Source organism: Hermetia illucens, chromosome 1 (genome assembly GCF_905115235.1).
Source record: "Hermetia illucens chromosome 1, iHerIll2.2.curated.20191125, whole genome shotgun sequence".
Lineage (NCBI taxonomy): Eukaryota > Metazoa > Arthropoda > Insecta > Diptera > Stratiomyidae > Hermetia > Hermetia illucens.
This window is the reverse complement of record NC_051849.1, coordinates 77,847,680-77,859,078: the sequence shown is the minus strand read 5'-3', so window position 1 is coordinate 77,859,078 and position 11,399 is coordinate 77,847,680. Positions and strand designations below refer to the sequence as shown.

At 41.2% G+C, this 11,399-nt stretch overlaps 1 protein-coding gene across 1 annotated transcript; it reads right to left on the bottom strand.

Moving 5' to 3' along the window:
• Window positions 1–1,226: 1,226 nt before the first annotated feature.
• Window positions 1,227–11,322, bottom strand: LOC119646372 (cilia- and flagella-associated protein 61-like). The gene is made up of 10 exons (XM_038046808.1): window positions 11,209–11,322; window positions 10,938–11,145; window positions 10,623–10,879; window positions 10,360–10,557; window positions 5,847–6,040; window positions 2,543–2,899; window positions 2,321–2,490; window positions 1,880–2,239; window positions 1,573–1,830; window positions 1,227–1,492 (listed from the first exon to the last, which is right to left on the bottom strand). Exons 1-10 carry the CDS (start codon window positions 11,298–11,300, stop codon window positions 1,325–1,327), a joined length of 2,262 nt encoding a protein of 753 aa, XP_037902736.1. The 5' UTR covers window positions 11,301–11,322; the 3' UTR covers window positions 1,227–1,324.
• Between the last annotated feature and the right edge of the window lie 77 nt (window positions 11,323–11,399).

The following is an 11,399-nucleotide window of genomic DNA, read 5'->3' as shown; positions in this document are numbered from 1 at the left end:
CATAAAGCCTTTCGTCAATTTATTCTCAAGGTGTGGCACAGCGAATCAATGCCTGGCGACTGGCAACGGGGAATTATCTGTCCTAAACATAAAAACGCGCGTAGTGCAGCAATAATCATCGACTTGAATGACAAAGAGTTGGTTGTTCGACAACCACGTGAACGTCCTTCAATGGTCTGTACAAACTCCTGACTTGAATCCTATTGAGCATCTCTGGGAAATTGCTGACAAAAAGATCAGTAAAAGTAATTTCACAGAAATGACTGACCTATACAATATCATTTACATCGTATCGTACAGTTTTTGCTGCGAAATGATATGTGGAGAAATATTGAACTTTCAATTCGCATACTTGGTAACATTTTTTTTATTAAAAAAATCGTATTTTAAATGGCTGAGATGTGTATACTTTTCAGCTCTTGTAATTGCCTGTCCGCTTTGCAGAGCTCAACAACTACTTTCACCCGTCGATCCCGAGTCTATGCCGGTTCTACAACGTCTTACAGGTTGGCTCCTTGCGCTCTGTCTCCTTCCTTGGTTTTAATCGAAAGTGAAGTCACATACCTTCGTTTCTCTCTGAGGACAAAATGTAACTAAAAATTTACTTTGAGTGTATTATTCATTAAAATAAATAAATCCGTTCAGATATGGCGATTCTTAAGACGGAAATGCGCCTCTTCACTGAAGAGAATTTCACGGTAAAAAACGGATTTCTTTTCAGAGCCCATTCACTGAAGACATATTGTAAACCTATGTCGCTCAGTTGTTGAGTGAATTTTGGAAGCTATTGGGCTAAGATCGTTACGAAAAATACGTCAGGTTCTTGAACAGGAACACCACGTTGTCCAGATCAGCGTCCATTCGATCCACGTCTTCGCGTACGCCCTCCGCTACCGTCGCTAAATTTTCTTCAGTGCGTGCGAGATGTATTCTAAAGGGTTGAGTATCATCCAGTAATGTAAAGTGGGTTTCCAAATTGGATGGCATTGATAATAGTGGTTTTGGAAGCTCGATGATGCGCACCATAAGTACCTCTAAAGGACAAAAATCACTTTGCACTGAACACTGGTTTTCGCAATACAGTTCAATAATTTGGAGACGTTGCGGTGTTAGTCGACATATCATGATTTGCAACACGAATCGCGTGGAATCTTTTCCAAAGAAATCCTAATCTTAAATACAAGAGACCGAGATATTTTTAAAATGTATTCTAATGACCAGGGACATAAGTTACAAACATGATTTGAACAAATTTATTGTATATGTTCTTAACAAACTCAAACCACATCTTCAACACCAACAGAAAATAAACTGAAAAAATATATCAATTTTGCAAATTGCCATATTCTTTTGCAAGTATTTCCGGAGTCGCATACATAAATAGAGTTTCCTTGTATTCATTTATAAAATTTAATAGATTTCGTTGGATACGCACAGCGAATTCATCACTTTGATAATAATTTATAAGGGCCTCACGCGTTTTGCTAGAAAGCTATAATAATTGGAGTGAATGAATTGTAGGTTCCTAATTTCTTTACAGCAAATATTGTTCAAAAAATATAAAATATTTACCTCACGTTTGTGGCCCATTGTTTCTAGTTGTAAGTACTCCGTCAACCAATTCGTGTTCCCATCTAAATTATATCGGTATATGCGCTCATTTATCTCCTGAAGCTTCCCAAAACGGTCATGATGTAGGATATGACTCCAACGGCCACTGAAGAATTCAAAGAAGTCCGTGATTTCTCCATTGAGGTATTTGCACTTCATGTTGTTCAAAAGTTTCTCATGCATCCCGTACATGCGAATCATATTTTGTACCTTGAAAGGCTGGAACGCAGGATAGTGGCAAAATATATCATGATAGAGAAAATTATACCTTCCTAGATAAGCAAACTATGGTTTTCACAAATCCATGTTTATCGATATAAATCCGGCAATAGTCTCGTTCCGCCGAAAGTTGCTCCTCGACAATATTCCATTTTGAAGCGAGTCTATCATCCAGGATCGCAGATCCACCAGTAATAAGATCCATTCCATACTGATCTAGAGATCTTTCTAGGAAATTGGGCAGTTGGAAGCCTGGCCGTCGAATATGCATGTAGTAATAGTTCCCAGGAAGTATTATGGACTCAACGATCGGAAAAGAATAATGCGGCACAATCCATTTGAAGGGTGGTTCTTGTTGGTTAGCCTCGGCACCCCTTCTTGAATAGTTCTCAACAAGTCTGAGAGCAAGCTGTGTTTTGTTCAATTACAACTTATCAATACTTATTCTGGTTTGAAAGATATTATATTAAATGCAATTCAAATTGTAAACCTGCATTCCTATTTCTTTGGAATTATAGTAAATGTGGCGATAGCGATCTGCGTATAATATTCTCCTATATTTCGTCAGCGGACCTGCTGCGTAGATATTGGGATCATTAGTTCTGTTGTTGGCATCGATCACGATTCTTCCATCGAATACCAAACCAGATCGGTTGAGAGCTGGAAACGTATCTTATGGATTAATGCATTGAGATTTCTTCCTGCTATCTACCTCTAACTGTGATCCTGTTCACAACCTTACGATTGTACGAAATAAATAGGGCACAGGGCAATTTGATACATTCAAATCGTGATTCAAATGTTATGTCCTTTATCACATTTGCTTCCTTATCAATTTTCCACATAACAAACTTGAAGTTTCTGTAAACGTTAACATTAGCCTTGCTAAGTTCGCGGTACACAACGGATTCAACAAAATCATCGTCGAACGTTTGTATATTGTGTCCTTCGTGTGTTTCTAGCGGTTGAACAATCAGGTAAATGTCTTTGCCTTTTACTCCTGCATTTAAAAGATAGTTAACTCCAGCAAATGTTTTCGGTAAGCATCCATAAACGATGATCTTGTATCCTGCAAATTGAATAGGAATATAAATGTTCTTGTTCCCATTATATATTTCATTAATAAGATGCCATAGATCGTTTTGAAATGAAGTTTCATGTTAAGGTGAGGTATTTGCGGATTGAGGGAGTTCTAGGTTCGCATTCAGTTAATGTGGAACCGAACCAGTTGGGAAGAAACTTTTTTCCACGTTTGTGGTCCACGGACACTCTTTTTGAGCTAAATAAAGTCACGTTTTTGAATTTCCTGCACCACGGCACTATCGCCTAATTCTTCCAGAAAATTGGAAGAGAAAACTTCAGCCGCAAATGAGGGGTTACTACGCTACCGGTTAAATGTTGCCTGCCAGAACTTTTTCTTTCGTCTCTACCAGGAAAAGTGGAATTAAGGAAAATTTGTTAAGTGAATGGAACTGGTCTAACACCCGTGTAAGAAAAGTATCGATTCTGAAGGCATGAAGGGTCCCAGCGGGTGAAGCTTGAATAAGGATATGCTCATTGTTGCTCCTCTAGATTCAGATTCAGAGAAATTGGACATAAAGAGGACAACTTGGTAACCCATGTGCGACTTACACTGGATACAGTGGACTCCTTACTTTGTGTCGGTTTTTTTACTACACTTATGTTCAAAATATAAGGATAAGTCAAATTAATTTTGCTGTATGCCAAACCTTCTTATATTTACAGCAAGGAATGCTGGCAAAACGCAGAACTGCCCTTATATCTTTCTGGTACAAGCGTTGTATTGGATTAGTAAAATGAACAGGATGGATGAAAAAATAACAAGACCGAGAGCTTGCCTCCTGGCATCAAATTTGTTAAAAGCAACTATGCAGAGGCAGTTCTGCATCCAATTCGGTTCACTTGTGGTGTGGAACTTTAAGGAACTGCGGAGCTAAGTCAGTACAGGCTCTTCTGGAAATACACCATCCAGGAGAACAGAAGTGGGAGGCGGAGAAGTGGTGGTTCCGCAAATCTTTTCACAAAAAAGTGTTTCAACTATCTTTTGACTACTACAAAGCACCTAGCATGGATGTCATCTATCCCCCGACCCTAGAAGAGGTTGTAGCTAATTCTAAGAAATATTTTTCAAGCATGTCTTGCTCAGCTCGGAAGAAGGTTAGGGAAGTCTTCATACCGAAACCTTGAAAACATGAACATGTTTATCAACTTGGAAAGTCCTTTGAATCTGAAAGTCCGTTGGTGGACATTGAAGGAGGCTTTAGCTGAGTCTCATTCCAAAACTTTGTGATGCTGTTAGAGATCATGGTGTCAAAAATAAATAATTAAATGGATCCACGCTGAATTACATGCGATCCTAAAATCAGCAAAACCGGGTGATTGACGAGCAATTGAAGGGCGGACGCATCGCAATCTGCGCGGATAGCCAACCAGCATTGAGGTCGTTGAGAACCCTTTGATCAAGTCGAAAATCTTTCAGGAACTAATAGAGCTCTATATGATAGAGCTTCTCTGGGACCTGATTACTGTCGTGTAGAGGCAAATGAAATCTCGGATGGTTTAATAAAAGGGGTTTGATTTCCCCCGTGGTGGATCGAAATCGGTATTTAGAGTGTTAGTAGTATTAGTGAAAATCTGTTAAACAGGACACAGCGACACACAGCGTTAGACGACATCTGCTTCAACTCGCCCTGCTTAAAGTGTGATCTATCCACTGCCATTTCCGCCCTCTATTCGCTACATCTACCGGTAATTTAGCTTTTCGTAGACTTAAGCCTTGACTTGAGATTTTCTCAGGTCAGATTACACCAATGATACCGCGGAGACAGGAGATATCGAAAGCTTGCAGCTTTCGAGTTACTGTGGGGGTAAATTTCCATGCGTTGCTTCTATATAATAACAACAGAGAGAATGTTGGGGCGAAAAAAAAAAATAATTTGATGCTGGCGTTGAGGTGTCTGTGCTCACAAATTTTAAACAAAACAGCAAAGGGGCATTTAGCGTTGTTAATACGCTGGGTGACATCAAGCTCGGTATCATCGTCGGTAAAAACAACGCTACTATTATACCCAAATCGATCAACACTTTCGATGTTGTCTCCGCCAAAGCAGATAGGAAGAGTGAGGTGACGCTTCTAGCGCTTCTTGTGCCCGAAGATTTATATGAGGAAAGTTTGCGCACCTGATATTATTCTCGATGATTGCTTATTTGCTACTCTCGCACGACTAAGGTTGCATAACTTTCAAGCAGAGTTCTGACTGACATTGATCCTCGCTCTCGGGAACTGAATATATGGACTTCGAAAGTATTTAATACTTGAAAAAATTTTGTTCATCAAATTTATTATTTACTACGACATTTAATCAGTCAAGGGACCCAAAAGCGGGAGAGAGGAGGGAATAAGAGGTCAAAGCAAAGCGAAATGAAGCAAATAATGGTATTCTCCATCAATAAGTAACATTTTGGATGTCATAGACGACAGACAGGCATGCAAACAGTAGCCCCGAAATAAAAAGCAACAGCGATGGGATCGTTCAACATGCATGCTAATTCCTGCCATCCGAAAGATTGGGGAGATTGTCTAATTCATGTATTCATCGAAGAGGCTGTAGTTAACGATTGATCAAGTGTATGGCTTAATTCAGGCTCGCTATTCCTAAGATCTCAATAAAAGGGAGATTTCATACAGGCTAAGGTCCTTTGCTGATTGTCTCCTTTACTGGCTCTTGTCAGTAGACTCATATAATTTCTTAGATTAGCGTTCGGTGTCCTTTTTGGTCCCTACTCACGAAATAATATAGAAAAATTCTATCCAGTCCAACCACTGTGTCCCCTGCACTGCTTAATCTTTCTCCGTTTGTCCTTTATTGCTTTTTCTTCCGGCTCTACTCATAGTTCATCGAAGTCTAATGATATGCAAGGAATAATCCTCACCAACAAACAATTCTTGCAAAAGACATGTTCTCTTATTTAATTAGATACGTCAGTGAACTTACCAGAATTTTTGATGAGGCTTCTGATTCGGTAGTTTACCATTTTGCCATGTAATGATTTATTTATTAAAACTAGATTATATGGAGTCTTCTCACTGTACACTTCAACTGGAACATCGAATTGAACCCCACAGAACAAGAATAGCTTATCATATGGCACACGTTCTTTGCTATCTAGAATAACGTATTTGTTCTTTCTGGAATGAGATGTGAACAGAGATCAGAGTTTTAGTGTTAATAGGAAATTAAATGACAGTGGGAGTTTACTGCTCCATTCGCTTTATTCTTTTAAGCTATTTTTGGATATTTAGAACTGTTGGATTTAGTTTAAGAGCCAAATTCAAATGAACAAATATAAAAGTGTTCTGAATTAGTTTTGAATGTTACTATCGTTTTGAGTTCGGAATGTATGTATGCCTACAACACTGTGAATCTGCATAGGCATCTATTTAGTTTTATTGACAACTGGAGGTACCATGACTTTCCTCTACTGTGCAAGCTACGTAAAGCAATGATTTCAACATTCGTCCATCGCAGGAGGAGCCGACAAGTGAATCAAAGAAAGCACTGTCAAGGGTCAGCAACAAAAAGACCCGTTCAATTTCGTCCGCTGGTGGAAAAAGGACTAATTGCTGTCAAAATATCTGTACCTTAAAGCCTAAAAAGTAAGGTCTTGACGGCAACCAGAGGGGAAATGGGATCTTCATTTTAATGATGTCCACTGGGGACCATGCCAAAATTTTCAAGCTCATCATGGACCAAGGGCTGGGCCCCACAAGGACCCCTTTATCCTTTTGGACTCAGTCCATAATTATCCGTGATTTCTAGAGGGAACTGATCTTGAAGAAATTATGGAATTACGGAAATCACCTATGAGCGCCAACTTTAAAAGTTCACTATGTTGCAAATTGTGTGACCAGAAAAGATAAGACCTTCCACAGACCGCTCTTTATCAAATCTCAATCTAGGCTCTTTATAAGCTCTCCCAGGTTGAATGAAATTTATAGGGTAATCAACGAAAAGGTGAAATCAGTAAAACAAGTGCAGTGTTACAGCTGCCACAACTTCGGGTACATTGTCCAAAATTGCTCGATAATGCATAGATGCATTAAGTGCACAAAGAGCTATACGCATGAGGAATGCTCAAGACTCATAGCGGAAGTTTCGCATTTCTGCAACTGCGGCTAATCTGGGTATCCTGCAAGCTGAGGCGAGTGCCCAGCTAATATTAAAATAGAGGGGAATCTTCAGCCAAGCGAATATTCACAAGGCTTCATCAACCTAGGAGTGCCACACGCGCAACCCAATAGGAAGTTTCTCCCCAAAGCAGGGGCCCAACCGGACCCCAAGGAGCCAATCCATAACTTCCGGGAATCGGTTGAAGATTTCGCTTCTGCGCAATGACAAGCAACAATTTGCTATAATTACATTTATCCTTAACTTGTGGGGTTAAGTATTATCGTATTTAACTCTGGATGCTTGATCGCACGCCTAACATGGTACCGCCGAATGGTTAGTCGATACTGCAAAGGCAAATATTTACTACATTTTGAAAACTCACGTTAAAAACAAGCATAATGTAAAGCGTGAGAGAACCAATAGGTCTGTGAACTGGAAAAGTACAGGGAGCAACCGCACCAGGCGCGCAAGTTTTATCAACGAGTCGGCAGGGGGCTCGATGTTCATCCTGCCGAGACAAAGAGGGACATCTGATTTCCGACAGAATGGGCATATTGGAGTGGTGGGTTGAGTACTTTAATGAACTACTGAACAACCAGAACATCGGCGAGTTGGAGGTCCCGCCAACTGAGGACGACGGATAAATACTGCCACGACCAAGTATAGAAGAAACTGTCCGTGCAATTCATCAGCTTAAAAATCATAAGTCGCCAGGAGCCGATGGAATTACAGCCGAATTGGTTAAATATGGAGGCGACCAGTTACACCAAGTGGTTCATCAACTTGTGCTCAAGGTGTGGGACAGCGACGACTGGCAGAGAGGCATTATCTGTCTCATACATAAAAGGGAGATATCACACAGTGCAGCAATTATAGAGGCGTCACGTTGCTGAGTACCATCTATAAGATATTCTGCGCTATCTTGCTAGCGCGGATAGCCCTATTTGCTCAGAACATCATTGGCCCATACCAAAGAGGCTTCACTCCAGGCAAATCAGCAACAGATTAGCTTTTCTCTCTGCGGCAAGCGATGGAAAAACTGTTGGAATATGGACACAAGTTCCACCATCTTTTCATCGACTTTAAAGTCGCCTATGATAGCATAGCCAGGCTAAAACTGTACAACGAAGTTGGTAAAACTGGCTAGGCTGACCGTGACCAATGTCCGAGGCCAGATAAAAGCAGCAGGATAACTTTCAAGACCATTAGACATCATCAACGGTCTACGACAAGGGGATGCCCTATTATGCGTCCTCTTGACCCTGGCCCTCGAGAAAGCGATCCCTGATGCTGAGGTAAATGCAAGAGGTACGATCCTCTTTAAGTCCACTCAACTACTGGCCTATGCTGACGATATCGACATCATGGGAAGAACCACCCAAAACGTACAAACTGCCTTCATCCAGATCGAGCAGTGACGTGAGATTTTGAGCTGCACATCAATGAAGGCAAGACAAAGTATATGGTGGCAACGTCAGCACCCAAAACAAACCAACCAACAACATCAAACCGCACTGGTCAAACGGGAAGAATAAAGATTGGAGACTACAACTTTGAGACCGTTGATAATTTCTCCTATCGAGGGTCGAAAATCACAACCGATAACAGCTACGATGATGAAATCCGCGCAAGGCTGTTGTCAGCCAACAAAGCCTATTTCAACTTACAAAAACTGTTCCGCTCGAAACGTCCACCACAGGGCCAAAGCTCTTACTGTACAAGACAATGATCTTGCCAGTCCTCATGTATTCCTCGGAAACTTTCTTAGCAAGAAAAATTGCGAACTCTTGGCCGCGTTCGAGAGAAGAATCCTCCGAAGAATTTTTGGTCGCCTACATGAGGATGGACGATTCCGTAGCCGTAGCCATGATTGACCCGTCTGCGGTCCGAAGAGACCATTTATGGACCATGCTTATTTTTTGGTGATTACGACAGAGTATGTCTTGCCAAGGAATTTCTAGATGGACGCATGACCTTATTATTTTCCGCCTTTCCACGCTCATATGATATCGAGTCTATATCCGCCGTTGGCTGCTTTCCGTTTCCCCTACCACCTCGAATTGGGATAGATTTAGGATAGCTTTGAGTGTCGCAGTCGACGTAGTACTCATTGGTTCAGTAATACCTAGGCAACCGAGCCTAAGCTGCACCAGACGATGCATGCATAGATAAAAGTGGGTTTTATTGTGGATGTATAAATCCAATGAATCCGTTGCAGTGAAAGTTTCTATGTTTTACCTATCGCAGTTCTACAGCACAAGAACAATCTTCAGGATTTCTGACATTGTCCCTGGATAGGGCGCTTCCCCGTTAGCTTGGAGTCTAGATGTACTCCTAAATACTTGACTGTTTGTACCAGTTGCATTTTCACCTCTGCTTCCTAGTGAACATAACTAGTTCAGTCTTCCTAGCTTTCACTGTGAGTCCATTGCGGAAACACCAACTGTGGATTTTATGTAGACTTTCATTCAAGTGGTCACATACTGTGTCCGCAAATTTACCCGTAGTTATTACGGCTAGATCGTCCGCAAATGCTTGCGCGAAGATCAGCTTGTCCTCCAGGAGCCATAGCAAGGTATCCATTTCTAGGAGCCATAACAGAGAGGTTTGCCCCAACTTCAGCATGTGAAGGATCCCACTGATTAACAGCGGATCGAATCCATGCTGCCTTGCCGGGGCACAAATTGCCGCGAATGAGGTATAATTGACGGCACTTTCTATGCCCATGAATGCGCCTAAGGCGTATTCTTTTCGGGCATCGCCTTTTCAGTTTTTGCCAGGAGGTCATGGAGTGCTGTTGCCTAGCGAAACCGTCTGTGGTGACTGGATACTTTCAAAGAATTACTAGGGAGGAACTATATACAAGATATTAGCAACGTTGATACCATTTCGAGCGAAAACACGGAAATTAAATTAAAACTTGGCGCAGTTTCTCACGAGACACGGCGGTTATAGGAAATGTTTGCATCACTTCGGGTTGGATTCTCCTGAATTCGGCGCTATTCCAGGGGAATCCATTATGTTCTAATGTACGAAGGTTATGACGGAGAGATGAAGGTTGGGCGACCCTCCCACATTGTAGAGGAGATGCTGCGATCAGAGGCTAGCAGGATTTGAGTAGACGTCTTAATAGCGACGATCTGAACGTAGAATTGGAATGAGCCCAAAAGACGCGTCGAACGCGTGACCTAAAGGTGTTAGTGTACACCAGAGCCCTCCTCGTGAAGTAAAACTCCACGGTGGCCCAGCAGAAGCGAATCTCACAAAGAATTGCAACCTGAATCAGTAGCGTCTTTCTACAAATTGAAGGATAATATTGTTCCACATACACACTTACCTATCTATTCTTGACATATAGCCAGGAACAAAATTGACCCATGCCCTCATTTCTAATTGCCTCAAATAATCGGATGGAAAGAGTCGATCCGGAGAAGAAAGTTTTGCGTAATTTGAAACATAAGTCATATTTGCCTCTAAGATTCCTGCCGGGCAGATGCATGTTAGGTTTGTGAAGCGAAGATGTTGCGACTCTGATCTGGTAAGATGGGAAAACAATTTATATATACTTTGTTTCAAAGGAATTTTACATACGCAGAATACCTGTAGATCAATGTTTCTAAAAACGCTTTACTGGTCAACCCAAATCCGATAACAACCAGCCTTGCATCGATCTGCTTCCTCTTGAATGCGCATAGTCTAAGGTTTGTATAATAAATTGCTGACGTTCCTGTTTCAGCAAACGCTTTCGGGTCTGGTTCAATGTCATCAAATGTCTCGATATCTGGTAAGACAAGGATTCGTCGAGGTTTTATTGGGAACATCGTTGGCAGAAGGGAATTGTAGAAATCTACATATTTCTGTAAAGAGGCTTATTATATTGTTTTGAGCAGAAATAGGCTGTTTCTTGCAAGTTACGCTTTCACTCCTGATACTGTAATGGACGGATGTGTAGCTTGTAATACGGAATATTTCTTTAAAAATGAACGTTGCACACGATACAAATAAAGGGCTTATGTAAGAATAAATTATCTGGCCATAACTAGCTGGTGAGGAGGCTATATCGAAATTTTCATAAGCATCTAAGCTATAGTTTCTCCGCATATGGTCGACAGTTGTTGCAGGCCTACAGGGAAGATGGTCATTAGAAGGGAATAAGCTTCGGCACAGTTACCAGCACTGTACTCACTTTAGAATGATTATCCCCACAATTGTACCTTCACTCCGCACCATCAAAATATCATATACACATATCGGATTCGAAAGAAAGTCAGTACACATATCTAGAATTTGGCTGGCTGGAGCGATTTGACTTTCTCCCCCGTAACATATCAAATTATAAATGTCAGCTAAGCTACTTTTGTTTATATATGAAACGGA

Coding starts and splice junctions, on each gene's coding strand:
- LOC119646372 (XM_038046808.1), bottom strand. CDS start 11,300: ATGTGTACTGACTTTCTTTCGAATCCGATATGTGTATATGATATTTTG. Junction 10,558..10,622: donor TTAGAAACATTGATCTACAG/GTATTCTGCGTA, acceptor CCATCTTACCAG/ATCAGAGTCGCAACATCTTC. Junction 2,900..5,846: donor AAGCCTCATCAAAAATTCTG/GTAAGTTCACTG, acceptor TTCAATTTGCAG/GATACAAGATCATCGTTTAT.